Consider the following 21,860-nt stretch of genomic DNA (forward strand, 5'->3'; position numbering starts at 1 on the left):
TATGCCAAGGCACATGTGTGAGGTCTGAGGCCAGCTTGTAGTAACTGGTTCTCTCTTTCTATAACATGGGCCTTACAGATCAAACTCAGGTTGTGACACTTGGAGGAAGGTGCTTTTATCTGGTAAAGTGACTCACCAGCCCAAGAAAACACTGTTAGTACACTTACATATTTATACCTAAAAGACTGAAAGTCATGATATTAAGACAAATATTAGGAGAAAAATAGGAAGAACAAAACCATTAATGATACCCTTGGCCATTGTATCTTTAGTCATACAAGGGACTCAGTCAGAAGGAGCAAAGATCCAGCCAGAATTTTACTGATTTGATAAAAGACAAAAATATTTCTATCAAGATCTAGAATTCACAGAGTATGAAATTATTTTATAAACTATTCTTTTTATAGCGGAAGAAACTGATTTTTCTAAATTTCTTTAGCATTTATCATCATGTGTTTTTATCAGTTAATTACAATGAAAAGTCTAATGGCAATATAACTCACAGGAAGGATGGATTATAGAGGGATATGCAATGGGTTATAAAAATTTTCAGAATCATCCTTAAGCTTCTAAAAATACCTTTCCTACCTGAGGTGCATTTGTAGCCACTAGAAATGCATTTGTTCTTCCTGGGTGATCATAATCGTGCATGGCAGCTGCCACATACAAAGCCATCAGTTCTAAAGCAGGAATGTTTGAAGACAGGCAGCCATAACTCTCATCTGGAATACAGCAACTTTTCGAAGAAATGTAAGCAATCTGTCCAGAACCAAGTCTACCATCTGAATCTGTATGACAAAAAAACAAAAAACAAAAAAACACAGCAAACCAACATTATGGTGTAATTTCCTGACAATTATGTTAAAGATTGGATTTCCCAAATCAGTACTAATTTGTTGAACTTAAATAGACTCAAAAGACTTAAAGCCTATACTTTTCCCATTATTTATCTTGCAGACCATCAGAAAATGCCGATGCCAAGATGATGCTTTCTTGCTCAGGCTAATTAATTTATGGAAACTCTAAATGTATAGCTTTCTAAACATTTGTTTTTAAGGGCTAAATATAGTAGCCAAATGTAGTCATAGCACCAAGAAGAAGTGGACGCAAAGTCCCACCCCTAACTAAGAAGATAACTGCAACTGATACCTCCTGGGAAAGGGAAAATCAATTTTCTCCAATGGAGTATCAGTGGGCATACATCAATCCCACTTGAGGACAGGTCCCATGCCCAAGGGTAGTTAATTAACACAAGACAGATGCCATATTTTGTTTTGTATGTGTGTGTATTATTTTGTTATTTTTTGTCTAATTTCCTTTTTTAAAAGTTTGTCTGTTTTGATTTCTTTTTGTTGTTTTTCCTGATTGTTTTGAGAAACAAAGAAAGTACACATAGCTGGATGGGTAGGGAGGTGAGGAGGATCTAGGAGGAATTGGGGAAGGTGAAAGAATATGATCAAAATACACTGAATGAAAATAATATTTAACAAAAATTAAAATATATATAATACTCAAAGGAAAGAATCTAACAGGACAAAACCTGAGAATAAAATTTAATTATAAAACAATATGCACATGTAGAAATTTAACGTATCACTAAACTAAGCTCCTTAATACAGACACTGCTTTTCAAATCCCATTTTCAAGAATTATTCATTTGCTGCATTGACGACAGTTTCTCTTCCCCTTCTTTTCCCTCCCATGAGGTTCTTGACAACTGAACAGAACAAAAGTATGAAGATGAAAAGGCCTGAAACACTGGAAACTATTCAGGGAACACTCCTCTGTTTCTTTAACTCCCACGTGCTAGCATGTATAGGTCTGTAGCACCATTCTTAACTAATTTTTTAGTTTAGCAGAGATATATTTTGACATTTTGATTTTTTTTGATTTTATGAGACAGGGTTTCTCTGTATTGTTTTGGAGGCTGTTGGTCCAGCCCAGCCACGAACTCACAGAGATCTGCCTGCCTCTGCCTCCCAAGTGCTGGGATTAAAGGCGTGCTCCACCACTGCCCGGCAGACATTTTGATCTTTGAAACTTAGTTTATAATTTAATGGGGAGTTTGTAGTGGATTTAATACAAGAAAATGTTCAGGATATTGACCTATTATTAACAATTAAATTCTTTTTAGTAGCAGCAGCTCCTCCCAGAGCACTTCTGGTTCAGCATCTCTCCACCTGCTCCTTTTGTTTATTGGTCAGACCTACATGGTCAGGCCATCATTTTCGCTAAAGGGATTTGAAGAAATTACAAAAAGTAAAAGACATAGTAGACAGCATATAAAACCAAAGATAAAAGAGACATGAGATATCCTTGGTTATGTTGATCAGTTAGAAATAATGCCTTGTCAAATCCAAATGATTTCATAATCATAATTTGGGGGGATCAATAAGTTCTATGAACATAAACTTCTTGCTACAACTTTTATTTTATATAGGAAAAAGTTCTTTACATGATGTAGTACTGTATTTATTATATATAATAATAATGAATAAAACACACAGGAAATTCCACTGGTGATAACAGAGAAGGCAACTCTGTATCCGAGATAAGAGAGGAATGGTTTGTCTTCCACTAAGAAAGGATCAGTTGTAATAAAACCTACCATTAGAGATGACTGGATAACTCCAGGGAATGGCATCAATTTGAGGGTTTATCATTAGTCTCTGCTATTAATAAGGTATTCAACAGGGAACTAAGCCAGGCCAACCTCAATGAATAAAAGCTCATAACACTAAGTTCATACATATGCTTTACTCTTACTATCTTTGCTGTTGTATTCATAAGCCTACTGAATGATATCTGGAGTAGATGGAAAGAAATTGATAATTCTCATGGGAAGAAATCACTTCAGTTGATTACTGAAAAACTCAACAGTAAATACTGTTAGGTAATTTTCTTTTTAAAATTTCTCCAAAATGCGTGCGTGTGTATGAGAGAGAGAGAGAGAGAGAGAGAGAGAGAGAGAGAGAGAGAGAGAGAGAGAGAGAGAGAGAGAGAGAGAGAGAGAGAGAATAAATAGGGAGAAGATGTGGTGGTTTGAAAGAAAATGGTGCCCAAAAGGACTGGCACTATTAGGAGGTGTGACCTTGTTGAAGGAAGTGTGCCACTGTGGAGGCAGGCTTTGAGGTCTCTTTTTCCCAAGCTTTCTCAGTGTGGCAAGTCAGTTGACTTCCTGTTGCCTGCCTGCAAGATGCAGCACTCTCAGCTCCAGCCCATGTCTGCCTACATGCTGCCATGTGTCCTGTCATGATGATAGGAAACTGAACCTCTGAAACTGTAAGCAAGCCACCCCAATTAAATTTTTCTTTATTAGAGTTGCCATGGCCATGGCATCTCTTCACAGCAATAGTAAACCCTAACTAAGACACTATGTATTCACATAGAAAGCTAACAGCCATTATTGAGTGTCCACTCTGAGGAGTTCTATACATAAACCTCTTTCCCAGAACTCCTTCTGGACAAATTTCTAATCTTTTTCTTTCTAAAGCTGTTAGCCACTGGCTAAAAATGAGTGTAGATCCTTTCCTCTAATCTCTCTTTCTAGGCCAAGTGTACTGCTTAATGTATTGGGTGTTGGTAAATTTTAACTTTCCCTATATCCAATCAATGGACTCTTCTACTTTCAGAAGGCACAGACAAAGATCCATCAATAAGCCTGGCCTTTTGGTCCTTCAATTAACTGGTTCCAGAAACATTTCCATGGAGCCATAAATATGGATAAAGAAAAGAAAGGCTCAGAGGGCCCAAAGTTCATTTTGAGTACAATATGCAGTAACATGGTTCTCATGGCCAGTTTTCTAAATGCACCAGAATACAGTAGCAATTAGGAATTTTTACCCAAAAGAGAATAGCTATCTGAGGAACATAGCTTCAGTTTATCTCAAACCTATGGATTTATACATTGTAATTTCCTTTCAGTAGTCTACAGAGGCTCCAGAGAGGAATTCTATCTGCAAAAAATACCATGAGCTGGATTGGTCAGTCATCTGGAAATGCAACTTACACATGTGGAAAACATTTCATATGGTTTTCATACTTTGAGTAGCACATACTATTCATACAATCTACAGCCTTAGTGTCAAAGGACTGTAGTGTGTGTGTGTGTGTGTGTGTGTGTGTGTGTGTGTGTGTGTGTGTGAAGGTTTAGTATTCAGATGTTGTAAATTTGCCATCAGAACTCAGAGATCCCTCTAGGTACAGATTTTCAAATTCATCAGTTGTCTACCATTTTGCAACAGAAATCGCAATAGTGCTTAGACACCGCCCCTCCGCAAGCTGCCTAAAAAACTCTGCCAAGTAGAGATATGATTGATCTCTTTCCCCTCACCTTCTCCTAACTTACTCTTATTGAGCATCAAAGATATTCATTGCTGTGTGTGTGTGTGCGTGCGTGCGTGCGTGCGTGCATGCAAGCATGTGCTCATAAGTGCAGTGATTGCCAAAGCCAAAAGAGGCCAAAAGATCCCTTGGAGCTGGACTGTGAGCCACTCACAGGAGTACTGGAAATGAACCTGGATTTTCTGGAAGAACAGCAACTGCACTTAACTTCTGAGCTGTCTCTCCAGGGCCCATTCACTACTTCTTAGTCAATAGGAGCTACTCAACATTATCTCACCAATGTAACATACAGGAAGAAAATAGACTACAGAATAAGCAATTTTGTATTCCATAAAAAGTCTACTCTAGTAGACGTATTTTACTAGAGTTTTTTACTCTTTTTTAAGTTCAAATAAGAGATATAGGAACTTGATAATAGATGAAGTTTATTTAAACAGTGGTATTTATGATGAGGGATAGTATGAAGTTTTTGGAACTTAAGTTACAATGTTTGCGAATGTTTTTAAGTATCACTTATATACTTCCATCATATTTTTAAACATGTTTCTTTGGTTTGGTGTTACTGTGCATTTTAAACATACTAATAGACATGAAACAAAATTATCAAAATATCCAAGATAATGGCTATATTGGTTCAGTGGGAAGAGAAGGAAACATGTGGCATACAGTAGTTCTGGATCATAACCTACTTCTTAAGACGGTAACAGGTTTAAAATTTTTATGTTATGTTAAATATCGTAACTTACACAATCTTCTATGTATACCAAAGTTTACTTAAAGAAAAACTTTAGAGATTAGAGGCTATTACATAAAACAGCTCGATTTATTATTTCTAATTAAATAATTAAAAGAAAGACTTGTAGGAGGAAGTACCTGCTTCGGTCTGTGCTTCATGGTTATCATGGCTCTGCTGTAAGCCAGGAATTGGTCGTGTTGTCAGATACCAAACAGCATGTAGTACATCTGTGGCATGTATACGATTGTGATCTGAAATTACCCAAATACTTTATTACAGCATAATTCTGTTTAGGTTTGGCATAAGACATTTGAAAAGTGAAAAAAATTCTAGTTGTATTATATTCCAACAAATAAGACATAGTAGTTAAAGGAATTTCCCATAATTGTATTTTGTTTTATTTTTAAGATATCGGTATATTAAAATATTTTTTAAAAAAAACAACTTTAAAAAGTTCTCAGATAAAATAAAAAAAACATAGTAAAAAAAAGAGCAGACAGGGAAAACAAAGATAACTAAAAGGTATGAAAAAATTATTGAGATTTCTATTCTGTGACTTTTGTAATGTGGTATCTGGATTATGGAGAGACAATATAGAAGAGTTTTGGGAACAGAAAAGATGGCCCAGTAGGTAAGAGAACTTCCTATGTGAGCATGATGATCCAAGGCCAGATCCCAGCACCCAAGTGGCAAGCTGGGCATAACTGTATGTGAACTATAATCCCAGCTCCCAGGGTGGAGCCGAGAAGACAGGACTGTGGGAGCTTGCCTGGTCTCCAGCATAGATACAGGTTCAGTAAAAGAACCTGTCTCAAAGACAGTGATACAGAGGATACCCAAAGTCATCTTTTAGTTTCTTTCTGTCCACACAAGCATGTCCATGTGTATACATGCATGCACACACACACAGAAATCGTTTTGCTCAGAACAGTTATATAGTCTGCATACCTATGTATTGCCAAAAAACAATGAAATCTTGAAATTCACAGGCAAAATGGATGGAACTAGAAGAAACCATCCTCAATGAAGTAACCCAGTCACAGAAAGACAAGCATGATATGTACTCACTCATATATGGATATTAGACATAGAGCAAAGGACTTCCAGCCTACAATCCACACCACCAGAGAAAGGAAACAAGGAGGACCCTAAGAGAGAAACACATTGTCCCCAGAAGAAGGGGAAAGGGACAAGAACCCCTGAACAAATTGGGCGCACGGGGGGCGGGGGAAAGAGAAGGGGAGAAGAGGACGGGGAGGAGAATAAGAGGGATCAGGAAGACTGAGACAGGGAAGGAATAGAGGAGAGCAACAAAACAGATACTTTAATAGAGGGAGCCATGATAGGTTTAAAGAGAAATCTGGCACTAGGGAAATGTTCAGAGATCTACAAGGATGACCCCAACATAAGAATCTAGGTAGTAGTGGAGAGGCTTCCTTGGATGCCCTTCACCTATAATGAGATTGAGGACTACCTTAATTGCCATCCTAGAGCCTTCATCCAGTAGCTGATCAAAGCAGAAGCAGGCACCCACAGCTAAGCACTGAGCCATACTCCCAGAATCCAGTTGTAGAGAGGGAGGAAGGATGAGCAAAGGAGCCAAGACTGTGCTGGAGAAATCTACAGAACCAGCTGACCTGATCTAGTGAGAGCACAGGGACCCCAGTTGTAAAGCTGGGGAACTAGCATTGGACCAAACCAACCCTCTGAATGTGGGCACCAGCTAGGAGACATGGGTAGTCTGTGGTACCTCTAACAGTAGAGCCAGTGTTTATCCCTAGTGTAGGAATGATCTTTGGGAGCCCATTTCCTTTGGAGGGATACTATTGCAACCCAGATACACAAAAGAGGGCCTATACAACATTTATGTGAAGGAAACTAAGTATAAATGAATATTAATATAATAATCCACATTATATAAAATAAATTTAGAAAAAGGAAGAACATATCAGAATTAACACATCAGTTAACACCAAGTAATAGGATATAAATATTTTAATATATATTTAAAAATTTGCCAAATGTGTATTTTAAAAAATATAAGGGCTTATCTAAAGAGAAAGACAAGTTATTAGAACTTAACCAGGTATGCCAATACTCACAAGGAATGTCTCGATAGCCATTTTCTAATGCACGAAAATAATTCATAAATTCTTGAGTGGGAATTTTAAATGTTTCCAATAAACCAGTATCTTGAAATAAAGTATACATAACCTAAATGTAAAACAAAATGAAGTGCACTTTAAAAATCAGAATGTCTCTCTGTAGCTTAGTTTGTTATATACTTAGGAATATAACCATGCAGATATTTATTTTTCTTGAGGTATTAGGATTGAATTCTGAGATCCCTACATGTTAGGTAGGAACTCTATTCACTAAGTTATGTTCACAGTCCATCTTGGTTTTTAGAGTCTCATCAAGTTGCCTAGGATGGCCTTGAACTTGAGATCCTCCTGATTCAGCCTCTTAAATTACTGGGATTACAGGCTGTGATACCAGGTCCATCAAATTTATTTGATTTGAATTGATTTATGCTTGTGGTAGCTGGGGTGGCAGGTGTGTGAAGGTTCTGTGGAGGGCAGAAGAGGTTGTTGGAGACCCTGGAGTTGATGTTACAGGCAGTTTTAAGTCACTTGACACGAGATCTGGGATCCAAACTCGGGTCCTCAGGAAGAGCAGAAAGTATTCCTAGTCACTGAGCCATCTTTCCAAATCTTTCAGTAAATCTTATCACATGTATCATATCCCGCTTTAAAATTTTTCCTGACTTCTCTGTAGTCTTTTATTCCAAATTTACTGAAAGATGTTGCAAATTCTACTTTGTTGTTAAATGTTTTAAAAAAAAGTCCAAAAATGTATTTATCATAATTTTGGCTTTCAAGAATTCAATGGAAGGACTTTCTACATCCATCACATGGTATCCATTTTTGTCTTGAATTTCATAGATAAGATATTAAGGAAATTAGTGAGAATCATTATTTTAGGAAGGTCAACTGTTATATAGACTGATTAGGTAGTACTCTGACTCTTGGTTCATTTACGAGATGAACTATTCAGTCAAGGTCTAGAAAGAGAGAGCAGACTAAAAAAGTGAAGTTCACATTTCAGTAGTTAGAACTAAATCACTTTTTAGGTCCTTTCAAAACTCTTTATTACTATGTTAGCCTAAATTAGATCTATTAATATAATCAAATCAATGATTTTCATTTGTGAAATATTTATAAATTTATAATAGCATACAATATAACACGTGTGTATCATGTACACTTAGCTGCATGTTTTGAGGCTTACCTGAAAGATAAATTTAATGACAATGCCATTTCTGAACTTTAACTTAAACCAGTATCATGATTTAGATTTTGCCCTTATAAATGAGAGAAAATTATAGTAATAAAGTAGAGATGTGAAAACAAACCTGACTGAGAATCCTTCCTGATTTTTCTCCCATCTTTTCTACAAGCTCAAAAATCTGAAAATTCCAGTTGCTCATCTTTTCTATTAACAAGTCATAATCTTCTACTAACATCGAGTCCAATAACACTTCCTGGTCAATCTGAACACAGAAGAAAAAAACAACTTTATGTTCTACAATTTTTCAAAGTGAACTTAAGTCACTTATTTTATTCAAAACAATACATCTAAAATATTATTTTAATATGTTAGTCATTATAAATGCATTCTAAAGGATTATTACTGTATATTATATGTGTGAGCACACATTTTGAACTCACATCTAAGTGAAATGCTTAGAACTGAATATTAATAACAGCCATCTTTTCTTTTTTTCTTTTTTTTCTTTTTTTTTTTGGTTTTTACGAGACAGGGTTTCTCTGTATTGTTTTGGAGGCTATCGGTCCAGCCCAGCCTTGAACTCACAAAGATCCGCCTGCCTCTGCCTCCCGAGTGCTGGGATTAAAGGCGTGCGCCACCACCGCCCGGCTAACAGCCATCTTTTCTATAGTGATTTTCTCAAATAGTCTTTCATCTTGCCTTCTATTTCTTCTATTTGTTAAATGCCATCTTGAGACTTTAAACACATCTTATTAGCATCTGAAGGCTGATGATACATTGGTTACATAAGTAAGCATTTTATTTCCAAATGACTATGTAAATCTAAAAATTCATTATTTTCATTTTAGAAAGTGTATGTAACAAAGTATAAGGAAAAAAAACTTGTCTTATTACAGTAGAACCTCTTACTAAGATAGTATCCCCAAGTATATGAATGGGATTTTTGTCTTACAAACTTACATATTGAACTTCAGGAAAATGGTACTACTACTAGAAGTAATTGCTGTTTTTTAATATTTTGTGTGTGTTCAGTCACACATGTGACAGTGTGTGTCTGTGAAAGTCAGAAGATAATTTTTCAGTGTCAAAGTTCTCTCCTTTCACCATTTGGATCCTGGGATTGAACTCAGATTATCAGGCTAGTCAGCAAGCACCTTTACCAACTAAGCCAACTCGATACCCCATGCAAATAATTATTCCGCTTTTGCATATGGTCTCTGCATTTAGATACAATTGAGCGAAAACAGAAACATATTTACTACAAAATTAAATATTCATACAAAAATAAATCTTTGTTGTTCCTGGATGATAGGTTTATGTCTATTATTTATGACCTAGGCATTATTTCAGTAATTGTGATTTCAGTGAAAAATTAAAATGCTATTTCATTGATAATTATATTCTGTGTAAAAAAAATGAAGCCAGTACTAACTCGTATCATATTTCACCTTAACATAATGATATTGAAAGTTTATCTTTTACATTTGGTTGCTGTGCCTCTTCCATTAGGTGATTATCACCTTCCAAAATTAATTCCCTGCTGTCTTTCTTGGCCATCTCTTCTTGAGTTTCCATGATGTTGAATGGTTCTTTTGAAAAAGCAGTGTTGTCTTCTTCACCTTTCAAAAAGTATATATAGCAATAAACAGAAACAAAATGTGTCTTAAATATGCAGGTTTTTTTTTTACAAAAACTGGTTACTGATTTAAAATTATTCTGATAGAGTGAACAACAATACAATTCAGTTTAAACCATTTATTCATACCATCAAGCTCTATCTTGTTGACACTGTGTCTACGGTCTTATGCTCAAACAGCACAAACACTTCGCATGTGGGACTCAGTTTATAATATCTACTCATGGTGACAGAAAGGGGTAGATATAGATACCGTTATCAAAGTGAGAAACAGAAAAAGTCAACTCCTATCAACAGACACTTCTTGGCAATTTGATATAAACAATCCTCATATGAGAGTCAGATATAAAAACTCTAAATTCATAATTATATGTGAATACAATTAAGCCATATGTAAAACTTAAAATTACAATATGATGAATTCTAAGTTATTTATATGTTTATTAACGTTCTTTTTCTCAGGCTACATGGAAAAGAAGAGTAACAGCAGTAGCCAAACAGAACTTATTCATGGTACATTTTATCTATAATACTCTAAACAGGTACTTTTCTTGTGGTGGATTCACAAGAATAAATGCAGTTACATACAATGTGAGTGAGTTCTTAAATATAAAATGATCAATGAAGAAAGGCAGGGGGAAGGTTCATATCCTATTATTCTCCTTGTGAAATGCTCTTTTAAAAGTCTCAAAACTGATATTTGGACCAGGGAGATGGCCATGCCAGTCAAGGTGCCTGCCACACAGCCTGGCAACCTGAGTTCAATCCCTGGATCCCATATAAATGTGGAGAGAACCAACTCAACAAAGCTGTCTGATCCCCACATGCACACCATGGTATGAAGGCCTCCCCAGTCCCAACCTGCCATCATTCACAAACATACAATACTTTTTAAAAAAAATTTAATGATATGCATGAGTGGTACACATGAGCACTGAAAGACAGGGAAATCATTACCTTAGGGGGCACAGCTTCAAGGGTGCATAAAGGGAAATTTTAAGATAACATTTAGTTTCTAGATTTCAGTACAGACGGCACAATGCATAAAAATTAATTGAGCTTTAAACTCATGGTCTGTGTGCTCTTCAATACATAGGATTTTAAATCTTTTGTTCTGTTTATTTACTAAGATGGCACCTCACTAAATTGCCCAGTCTCCCCTCAACTAGAAATCTTTCACCATATCCACACTATAGTCCTGGCTGTTTTAAAAGTAAAACTAGGTTTGTTTGTTTGTTTTGTTGGGTTTTGTTTTGGGGGGGAGAGTTGGGTCCACACATCTCACTTTGTAGCACAGGCTGGCCTAGAAGAGTTAATATGTAGCTCAAGCTGAGCCTTGATTTACAGCATGTTTCCTTCTCCCAAGTGCTGGAGTTGTACAGGCATAAGACAGTGTGCTGGTTCTTCTGAACTCTGAAATGCCCTTACTGAGCATGGCAGTGCCCCATGCCTGTATCAGCTAACAAGGAGGCTAGTCATTAAGCTGAAGCCAACATGGGCAATTTAGAGAGACACTATCTCATAGAGAAGAAAAAATTTAACAAAAAGTACTCATGAAGTTAATCTTCAGAAGTAGGTTCAAAGCCTGATGCCTATACTTAAACATAATGGCAAGCTTTCTCCTCCCCATAAAATGTTGACAGTAAGTAATATAACTTACCAGATGTTAAACACAGTGATTCAAAATTAGTGAATTTTGTGCCTAATATACTGAATTGCAAACTCATTAATTTAGGATTAGAAAGTACTATTGTTTGTAAAATGATACATTTCCAAATAAAACACACTCATTTCATAAAATAAAAAGTTAATGCCTCTTCATCTGAAGCTGCATTTTCTAATTTAGTTACCCATGGTCAACCACGGTTCATGGATAAGTCATGCAACTCAAACTGTCTGTACATCTTCTACAGTGATGTGAGAAAGATATAAGAGAGCAGAGAGTAAGAATAAACAGAATCTATTATATACAAACTAAGTTGTTAAAGAACAAATCTAACCAAAAATTATTGGCGTTTGATATTTATTACATGATTTTTAGTGATTTAAACAACTGAAAATTCTGGCTTTTTCCATGGCAGAAAGTGCTGGAGCTGAATTTTTAAGATGGATGCCTACTGGCTTCTAATTTGTTGGTTATACTCTGAAAGAGGAGGAAAGAGGAGCTGCTAGTCAATAGTGTCATTTATCTCTGAGCAGTCATGAAATCTCTTGAGACTCAATGGTATTGGTAAATAAATAAGTTCTCATGAGAGAGGTATGCTTGGAATACATTTTAGAAATGTGTGGAAGTGTTGTTGATTTCTTTGGAGAATGTATTGCTGTATCTGTAACTAAATCTGTAATAGCCAGAAATGGAAACCGTTTAGATGTCTCACAACAGAAGAATGGGTAAAGAAAATAGGGTACCTTTACACAATGGAGTATTACTTAGCCATTAAAAAAATGAAATGATTAAATTTTCAGGTAAATGGATGGAACTAGGAAAAAATCATCCTGAGTGAGGTATCCTAGACCCAGAAAGACAAAAATAGTATATATTCACTTATATTTGGATATTAACTATATGCCAATGATAACCAAACAATGATCTACAGAACCACAGAGGTTGGGTAAGGGCCTGGGGGCTGCAGATAGATCTCATTAGGAAAGGGAAATAGTTATGGATGAATGTGAGGTAGAACAGGAGAATCAAGTGGGAGCAGGAGGAGAGAGGTGGTTGGGAGAAGTAGATGAGGGAGGGAATACAGGAAGAAATACCTAAAATTAAAGATCACTGGAGGGGAAGTATGGAAACCAAATGCAGTAGAAGCTTCCTAAAATATATACATACTTAAAGGTGATCTAAATGAAATTACCAAATAATGGGGGAAACAAAAAGTCCCTACTGGCCATGTCTTGTTACTAAATGAAGCTTCCAATATCAGGATTGGTTTATATCTAATTGAGTTGTTGGCCAAAGGAGTCCCATGGGAAGCCCCAGACAACCTAGGCCAAGACTATAGATTTGCTCTCCACAAACTGACAGCAAGGCCTCAATGCTGAGGGCAACACCTATACAACACACTGTCACTGAACATAGAGAAGTTAAGCTAATGCATTCATAGAACCTTTACCCCTATGGCTAGAGATTTTGGTACATGAAGGTACTCTGTATGCTATCAATAGAGAAATGTAAACATCTAGCCAGCTGTAAACCTTTGGATGGACAATGGTGTCCTGCCTGCAAGATATGCTAGAGCAATGGTTCACAAGGCCTGTGGAAATCACCAACCAGTATCTGATTTCACTTAGGGCCCACTCCAACAGATGGAAACCATACTCAATGCTGCTTGGGTAACTGAGAACCAGAGACTAGATAGCCCAAAGACTTAGGATAAATCCAAATACTACTGGTTCTTTTTTTAAAAAATGCATCAATAAAATGACTCCTAATGCATTCTGATATATCTATAGGTGTTTTGCTCAACCATTGTCAGAGAAGCTTCCTCCTACAACAAGTGGGAATAATTACAAAGACTTACAGCTAGATATTAGTCAGAAAGGAAGAAACCTTGAAACAGTCAACCCTAAATGGATCTCCATCAAATTCCTCCCCTTAGGCCTCAGGGAACCCCATGGAAGAGGAAGCAGAAAGTGGGGATGAATTACACCAAGAAAACAAGGCCCTCTAAATCAATATCATCAAAGTTACACGAATTCAAAGAGACTAAGGCATCAGGATGTTCATGTATCTGCACTAGGTCCTCTGAGGCCTCTGCATATATATTATGGCTTCCAGTTCAGTATTTTTATGGAATTCCAGAGTGTGCTAAGGAGTGGGTCTCTAATTCTTGTATCTTGCCTTAGGCTCTTCTTCTATTTGTCTTGTCCAACTTCAATGTGTTAGTTTTTGTGTCATCATGGTATATTATGTTATATTTGCTATGCTATTCTCTTAGAAAGCTGTTTGTGTTCTAAGGTAGTGGATTCAGATGGGAGAGAAGGTGTGAAGGAACTGGGAAGAGTAGAGGGAGGGGAAACTGTAATGAGAATAATATATATATATATATATATATATATATATATATATATATATATATATTTGGGGGTGGTTCGAGACAGGGTTTCTCTATATTGTTTTGGAGGCTGTCCTGGAACTCACTCTGTAGACCAGGCTTGCCTCAAACTCACCGAGATCCCCCCGCCTCTGCCTCCCAAATGCTGGGATTAAAGGCATGCACCACCAACGCCTGGCTGACGTTGAAAATATTTTTAATAGAAGAAAATTATTAATTTTAAAAATTCCAACCTACTCAGATAAAAATGAAAGTCCTCTAATCTCAGAGAACATTTATAATTAGAATTTATACCATGAAATATTTAGCCATTTGAAGTTCAAGTTGGAAGAAATCTTTTTAATTGAGTTTCTAGAGCATAAACCACCCTGTGCTCTGATGGGAAACAGAAATGACTATATAAATGGAATATAAAATTCACTAAAATCTGGAAGTTTGCTGTCACATTAAACAAATAAGAAAACATTCCACACAGTAATATGCCACATGACTGCTGCCCTGGCCAACATCTTAATGCACTCACATGGAAAGTACTCAAGTGGAATTCTCCCCACTGAGACTCATCATTCCAGAGAACTAGGAGAAGTAGAAAAAAGAAAATGTGTGTGTGCGCATGCATATAATATGTATATATATATATGATATATATGTAATATATATACATGTATAAGTATTTCTTAAAAAGCTGTATTAAATTTAATGGCATGCTATTAAAACCTACCATGCCAGTGAAGGACAATATAGCAGAATACCTTATATTGGGTGACTTACAAACAACAGAAGGTCTTTTCTTATAGTGTGAGGCCAAGAAGTAGATCAGAGTATCAGTGGAGAGGAGTTCGGAGAAAGTTCTCCTAGGTTTCAGAATGTCAGTTTCTCACACAGTAGAAAAGAAAGCTACAAAGTTCTAGTGAGTCTCTTTTAAGGGAAATAATCTTACTTCTGAGAGTTCCACCTTCATAAACTGATTAGTTCCCAAAGGCCCAAACTGTAATCGTATTGAGGGTCAGGGTTTAATATCTGAATTTGGGGTAAACAAAAGAAATTTTAGCCCGTACCCTAAGTATACAACTACATGTTTTCAGTAAATGTAAGGATGCACAACTATCATGACAATCCACTTTTAGAACAGTCTCACCGTCTCCAAAATGTCCCTCATGCCTGTTTGCGGCTAGTCTCCACTATCCTCTTAGGTCTCAACTGTCCTGACACTGAATATAAATTTACCCTTTGAGAATTTCTTTTACATGTAATAATATAATATGTAAATATTTAAGCATTGTTTCTTTCACTAAAAATATTATCATTTGTGTTGAATCATATAGCAAAAATTCATTGCTTTAACTGCTAAATAAAATTCTACTGTAGGATATACTAATAGCATTTATTCACTCACAAGTTTATGTTTATATTGCTTCCATTTCTGTGCTACCACGACGAATACTTTTGAGTGGGTTTTCTCCTGGTTATACTCTGAATTATAGTATTGTGAGCTTGTGATAAATAAACATATAACTTTCTAGAAACTATCAAAGTTTTTTACAAAAGGGTCCAAATTCCTCTACATCCTTCCACTAGTGACTTTCCCTTTGATTTTTAGCTGTTCAACTTAGACTATTAATGTTATCTCCTAAACTGAATTTCCCTGAGGAATTTTGTCATCTTTTTCTATTTTATTTATCCAGTTAGCTCTTTTGCCAAATGACTGTCACTTCCTCCCCCTTCTTTGTGTTTTTTGTTAGTTTTGTTTCTATTTTTTGACAGAGATTTCACTATGTACCCATGATGACCTCAAATTTATTATCTCCTTGCCTCTATCTCCTGCATTCATACTACAAGTACTTTTCTCCATTTTTAACTAAATAGTCTAACATACTACTATTGAATTTCAAAAGTTGTTTGTACAGCCTGAATATAATTCCTATTTAAACAAATAAATTGTACCTGTTTCCTGTTGCTTTTGAGTTGTCCTTTTACTTTCTTATTAGTGCCTTTTGAATAAAAACCTCATTTACTTACTTTTTGCTTCCTTCTTTCTGTACTAGTGGGTACTGATCTAGGGCCTTACTGGTGGAGTTCTACCACTGAGAGTTTCTCCTCGGCCCTCTTTTTACTGTTAACTGTTAGGGTGGGGAGCTGGAGAGATGGTTCAGCAGTGAACAGTTACTGGCTGCTCTTACAGAGGACCAGAGTTTGATTTCCAGCACCCACATGGTGACTCACAACCATCCATAATTCAGTGCTCATAACTCAAATTCAAGGGGAACTAACTGGTGCCCTCTTCTGGCTTCTAGGGGCAATGAATACACATAGTGCAGAGACATAGACTCAGGCAAAACACATACACATAAATAAGTCTGTTTTAAAAATTGAAAATTTCAACAGGTCTCATTGAGTTACAGAGAATTGTCTTGAATTTATTCTGTAACTGGACTAGCTTTGACTCTATAGTCCAAACAGACTGTGTACTTGCCTCCTGAACAGCTGTAAAGGCCTGGCCCAACAGGTCTGGTTAAACTTTTAATTGCTAAAAAAAATTTTGGCAATTTTTTTTCTTCCAGAGATGGTAAAATTTGTATTTAAAATTGATTTTTTCAAACCAAGGATATACCAACTTGACCCCTTCTGTAAGTTTTATGGTTTTTTTACACTGTAATTTAAGTTACTTTTTAAGGGTTCAAATTCTTTTCCTAACCAGTGGATATCTCAGGACTATCTGTTGAGAAAACCATCCTTTCTTTTCTCAACAATCTGGCTTACCTGTCAAAATTAATTGACATTAATGCAAGACTCTTTCCCTGACCCTCAGTTCTACTCCATTGACCTGGGAACTTCATCTCTATGCCCACACCAAACATCTCAAATTCCATTTTCTTTTGTAGGTTATTTGAATTTCCACATAATTTTCAACATCTTACTTTTCAGTTTCCACCCCCCTAAAACATGAATCAGCTGAAATTTTTTAAAGGCTGTATTAAATTGGTTTTTATCCATTTGAGAGAATTATCATTTTAATAATATTGAGTTATCAAGTCCTATGAAATGACCATCTGTCAAGGTATTGTCTCAGCAATGTTTTATAATCTTGAATGTATGAATATTCTTTTACTTATTCTGTTAGATTTATTCTAGCTACCTTATTCTTTTTGATACTACTTTGAAAGAAATAGTCTCTTATCTTCAGTTTTTAACAACTTATTTTTAACATGGAGAAACAGTGTTGAATTAAACTTGTATGTTTCTAGCAGTTCTAGGAGGTGGCAAAGTGTGTGTGTGTGTGTTACAGTTTCTACTGAAAAGACCTATCTATGAACAGATGATAGATAACTCATAGATAATGATCTAGATAATGATCTATGAATAGATATTCCTAGATTATGGGTGACTTCATTTATTTTTCTTTCGCATTTCTCTCAGTAAACCCTTAGTATACTGCTGAACAGAACTGCAGAGACCATACATTCTCCTCAGCTGTTAATGAGCTTCTGGAAAGCAATAGTGTTTCTCCAGTAAGAACACTTTTGGAGTGGTGTGACTCAACAGCATACTGTTCTTGTAGTGGACCCAAGTTTAGTTCCTAGCATACTCATCATGAGGCTCATAACAACTTGTAACTCCAATACTAGTAGATCTGACAAATACTTCTGGCCTCTGTGGGCACCTGCATTCCATGATTCCATGTATATATCCACACACATACACATAGTTAAAATAAGAAAATAAATATTAAAAAATACAAAAAGAAGAATGTTAACTGATCAGCAAGATGGCTCAGTGGATAAAGGTGTTTGCTGCTAAGTCTGATGACCTGAGTTCAAGACCCTATTACCATAAGTTGACTTCTGACCTTCACACATGTGCTTCATACATATATATTTACATTTGACCTGCATGCACGCACGCACGCACACACGCGCATGTGCACACACAGACACAGACACACACACTAAAATTTAAAAGGACTGGGAATATAGCTAAGTGGTAGAGCCCTTGCCAAGTATTCATAGGGCTCTCAGTTCAAGCCTCAGCAACATAAAAATTAAATGTAATAAAAATTTAAAATAATATTAACTATCTCTTTTCCATTAAGCATGTTAACTGTGAATACACCTTTTATCAAGTTGAGGAACCATCTAGCTATTAAAAGGTTGGTTTTAACCACAAAATTGGTAAATTTTTGTATTAGCGCTTTTCTTTTTCCCTTTCCCTGTTTTTCTATCTCTTGAGAATATTATGTGATCCCCCCTCCTCTATTTCATTACTTTAGTGTACATCACTAATTAATCTTTGGATGTCCCATGATTCTTGCATTTTTGGAATACCAGTTGACCATGGCAGGGGCATTTTTACATTTTACTTAAGTTTGTTAAATTCACTCTGCTAGTATTTTGTTAAGAATTTTTATGTCTATGTACATAGGAGATAACACTCTGTTGCCTCTTCTTGTGATGATTCAGTGTAGATGTGGTGTTCAAATAATATAAGTCAAATGATTAAACTGAGAGATTTTACTTTCTCTGTTTCTGGAAGAGGGTGTGTAAAGGATTGGTCACAGTCCTGTTTTCCTTTTAAATGACTTTTTAAAATGTAAATTAAATAAACAATAAATCATTTACAAACTGTTGAGTCCTATTCTTTAAAAGTGAATTTTATAGTCCAGAAGTATTGGCAAGAGTCTATTTCTCTGTGACTCCTTTTGTCAAGGGTACAACCTTTTACAGTTTACACCTTCCATGATAACTTTTTAAAGTTATGGAATAGCGAAAATTTCATCAACAACATTTCTTGTTTGAGGGTATAAAAAGCTTCATAGTGACATGAATGACTTCTCTCAAAGCCATGAAAAGTATGTCATCCCTTTCACACTTAAATTGTATAGTAAAAGTTTCAACATTACTAATTTCACTAATTAGCAGCCATAGCCAAAGACTACATTCACCTGTGCAACACATTTGTTACTCTTCAAAATATGCCTGCCATCTGTCACTGTCATCATTCGTAATTCCTGGGGAATAAGTAAAACTACTGTATTCTTCACTGTGAAGATATACAAGTATTCATTTACAACATGTGACTCTCTTTTCATCCCTAGCACCATGGAAAAACAAAAACCCAGAAATGTATAAGTAGGTACATGGAGGTTAAAAATACTGTAAAACTAGCCTTGAACTCAAATAAATGTGATTGATGCAATCTCACCTGATTTTCCACTGTGGTGGTCTGTACCATCCGATTCCCATGTTGAAACATATTTGAGTATTTGATGTCCACAGCTTATAGAATAAAATAGATAAATATATATATACATACATACATATAATAAATGAGGCTTTGTTTTTTTATCTAAACATAATTAGGGAGTCTGCCTAATTTTTAAATAAGATCCCAATTGTAACATATTGTAATATACTAATCTATGCATAAACCTGAATGATTTCATTCTAGGAAGCTCCTTTGTGTCCTGAAACAAATGGTAAGTTTTTGAAAGTCAACACTGGGGTCTAAGATAAAGCTTGTATTTCTATTAGAGCCAAAATAAGAACACCAAATCAAGAAGGGATTGCAAAATAAGTTCTAGGTAGTGTATATTTAAAAGTTCTGTTTACTAAAACATTATGAAGAATAGAATACAACTGTATTTCACCTTAGATGGAAATTAATAGCACTAAATTGAGAAAAACATTCAATTATAATAAAAACTACTAGGTTAAATATAGGGGATATAGTCTTAATCCACCCTGCACTTATAATACAGAATCAGAAAGGCACCAATACCTTTCAAGAGAACCTATATATTGAAACAGAAAGAAGGAGGTTAGGGGACTTACCTGCTACACAAATTGCTATCAGGGTTTCTAAGGTACTGATAGAAATCTGCTGCATTAGGTACACTGCCCAGTGATCTATGTAAAACAATACTTGGCTTAGTAAGAAAATCAGCAGTATCAGGAAATTCTATGGGTGATCGATTAGTTTGAGAGCCAGTAGACGCTGGCACATGGCTTGGAGAGTTCACAAGACTAAGGCTGGGCAAAGCACCTGAAAATTAAGAGAGAATATATAAATAAATATGTATTCACTGTCTGTTTGAGTTTTTACAAAGAGCACATGCCTCCTAAAAGAAAGAAATTACAATTAAATAATAAATTTCTATCTATGCTGGGCTTTGAGACAGTCTAAGAATTTAAGCAATAAAGCAATAGCTATTGTATTTGTTGTTACTAATCATTACAAAGTAATTAGTAGTTATCACCTCTGGCATAAAAACGCATACTAGGTAAATATTGAGAATTCCTTTAAATGTGTGGATTACACAGCACAATTTTTTCAAGTTCAAATTGGTCTTAATCTTTACATTTTGTGAAAGGCCCATGGTTTCAAGAAAAAAAAAGTTGATTATCCACATGACAAAGTATTGGAAATTTTTCCTAATTCATAACATCTAATATTGAAGAACTAAAGTTCTTAACAACATTAAGCAAGTTGACAAAATTATACCAGCACAGCAACAGGTCTTTTTAAAAAATAAAACCACGAATTCACAGCTCATTCAACAAACACTTGAGAGGCTACTTTATGCTAAAAATGTGTTGAATTTCACAACAATGGAGAAAAAAGTTAATATCTCTGCAACTCAGCAAGCCTAGAACACAGTAAAGAGAATCTTTCTCTCTGTCTCTCTGTCTCTGTCTCTCTCTCTCTCAAACACACACACACACACACACACACACACACCAAATGAACAAAAAAAAACATGAAGAGAAAAATTCTTCAGGACCAAGTATTATGTCTCTCAAATTACTGGCGGAATCTTTGGTGAACTCTTTGTGCTAAAGTGAAGGTTTACCTGAAGAGAGGTACACAGAAGTAATACTTTGGTAGGAATTAAAGATCCCATAAAACAGATATATGGTAAATATATACCACACTGTATTCACTGTCATTAGGTTATTTGCGTATCTTGGCTCTTTTGAATATTGTGGTGATGCACACAGAAGCACATATATGACGACCACAGAGGACCGATTTCCTTTGGGTTATCTCAAGAAGAGGGACTCCTGTTCACATACTTCTAGCTATACATTTTGAGGTTTCCATACGGGCTATGTCAATTTTCATCCCTAGTATGTACTATAGGTGCCTTTTCTCCACACCTTCCCCGACATTAGTATCCCATGTTTTAAAAGTTCTCTAACACAGCTTACGAGTTTTTTGAGAAGCAGGGTTCTAGATCCACTCCTTTGCATATGCATATCCACTTTCAGCAGCATATGAAATGAAAATACTTATTTCTACTACTAAGTCATCTTGGCATCTTTGTCGACAATATTTGACAATACCCCAAATTGGAGTTTTTTTAGGCCAATAATATACTCTTAATTACCATAACTTTGTAATTAGCTTAATAACTGGACTTGTGAGAACTCCTTTTTTCCTTCACAAAACTCCATCCCCCCCCCATTTCTTTTGTCCTTCTTTATTTTTTATGGAATTTCCTTCTGTTTTGGTCTTTAACCTATTTTGCAATTCATTTTCCACCATTCTATTTTTCTGAATTCTTTGGATTATTAAATTTTTTAAATCGTACCTTGCTACCAACAATGCTAGTTTTTCTATATTATATAAATCTAGCTTCTCTCCTGAACAAATAAAACAAGTTTCTCTAGCTGTACTAATATTCCCTACTCTGTGAAACAGTTATCACAAACACATTAATATGTATCCATTGTGCATGCATATTTGTGTGTTAAAAACTATATAGTATTTTTGAATGTTCTTATTTTATGTGTGTGGA

General features: G+C 35.6%; 1 protein-coding gene across 1 annotated transcript in view; it reads right to left on the reverse strand.

The window, feature by feature from the left end:
- Window positions 1-21,860, reverse strand: part of Pde3b (phosphodiesterase 3B) — a 145,597-nt gene that overhangs the window by 9,214 nt on the left and 114,523 nt on the right. The window contains exons 6-12 of the mRNA XM_040756090.1: window positions 19,894-20,104; window positions 19,265-19,338; window positions 9,854-9,990; window positions 8,496-8,633; window positions 7,183-7,294; window positions 5,218-5,331; window positions 589-788 (exon numbers count right to left, since the gene is read on the reverse strand). Of these exons, the coding sequence (XP_040612024.1) occupies window positions 589-788; window positions 5,218-5,331; window positions 7,183-7,294; window positions 8,496-8,633; window positions 9,854-9,990; window positions 19,265-19,338; window positions 19,894-20,104 (986 nt within the window). The remainder of the gene's footprint in view (window positions 1-588; window positions 789-5,217; window positions 5,332-7,182; window positions 7,295-8,495; window positions 8,634-9,853; window positions 9,991-19,264; window positions 19,339-19,893; window positions 20,105-21,860) is intronic.

This window comes from Mesocricetus auratus, unplaced genomic scaffold (genome assembly GCF_017639785.1).
Source record: "Mesocricetus auratus isolate SY011 unplaced genomic scaffold, BCM_Maur_2.0 Super-Scaffold_4256, whole genome shotgun sequence".
NCBI lineage: Eukaryota > Metazoa > Chordata > Mammalia > Rodentia > Cricetidae > Mesocricetus > Mesocricetus auratus.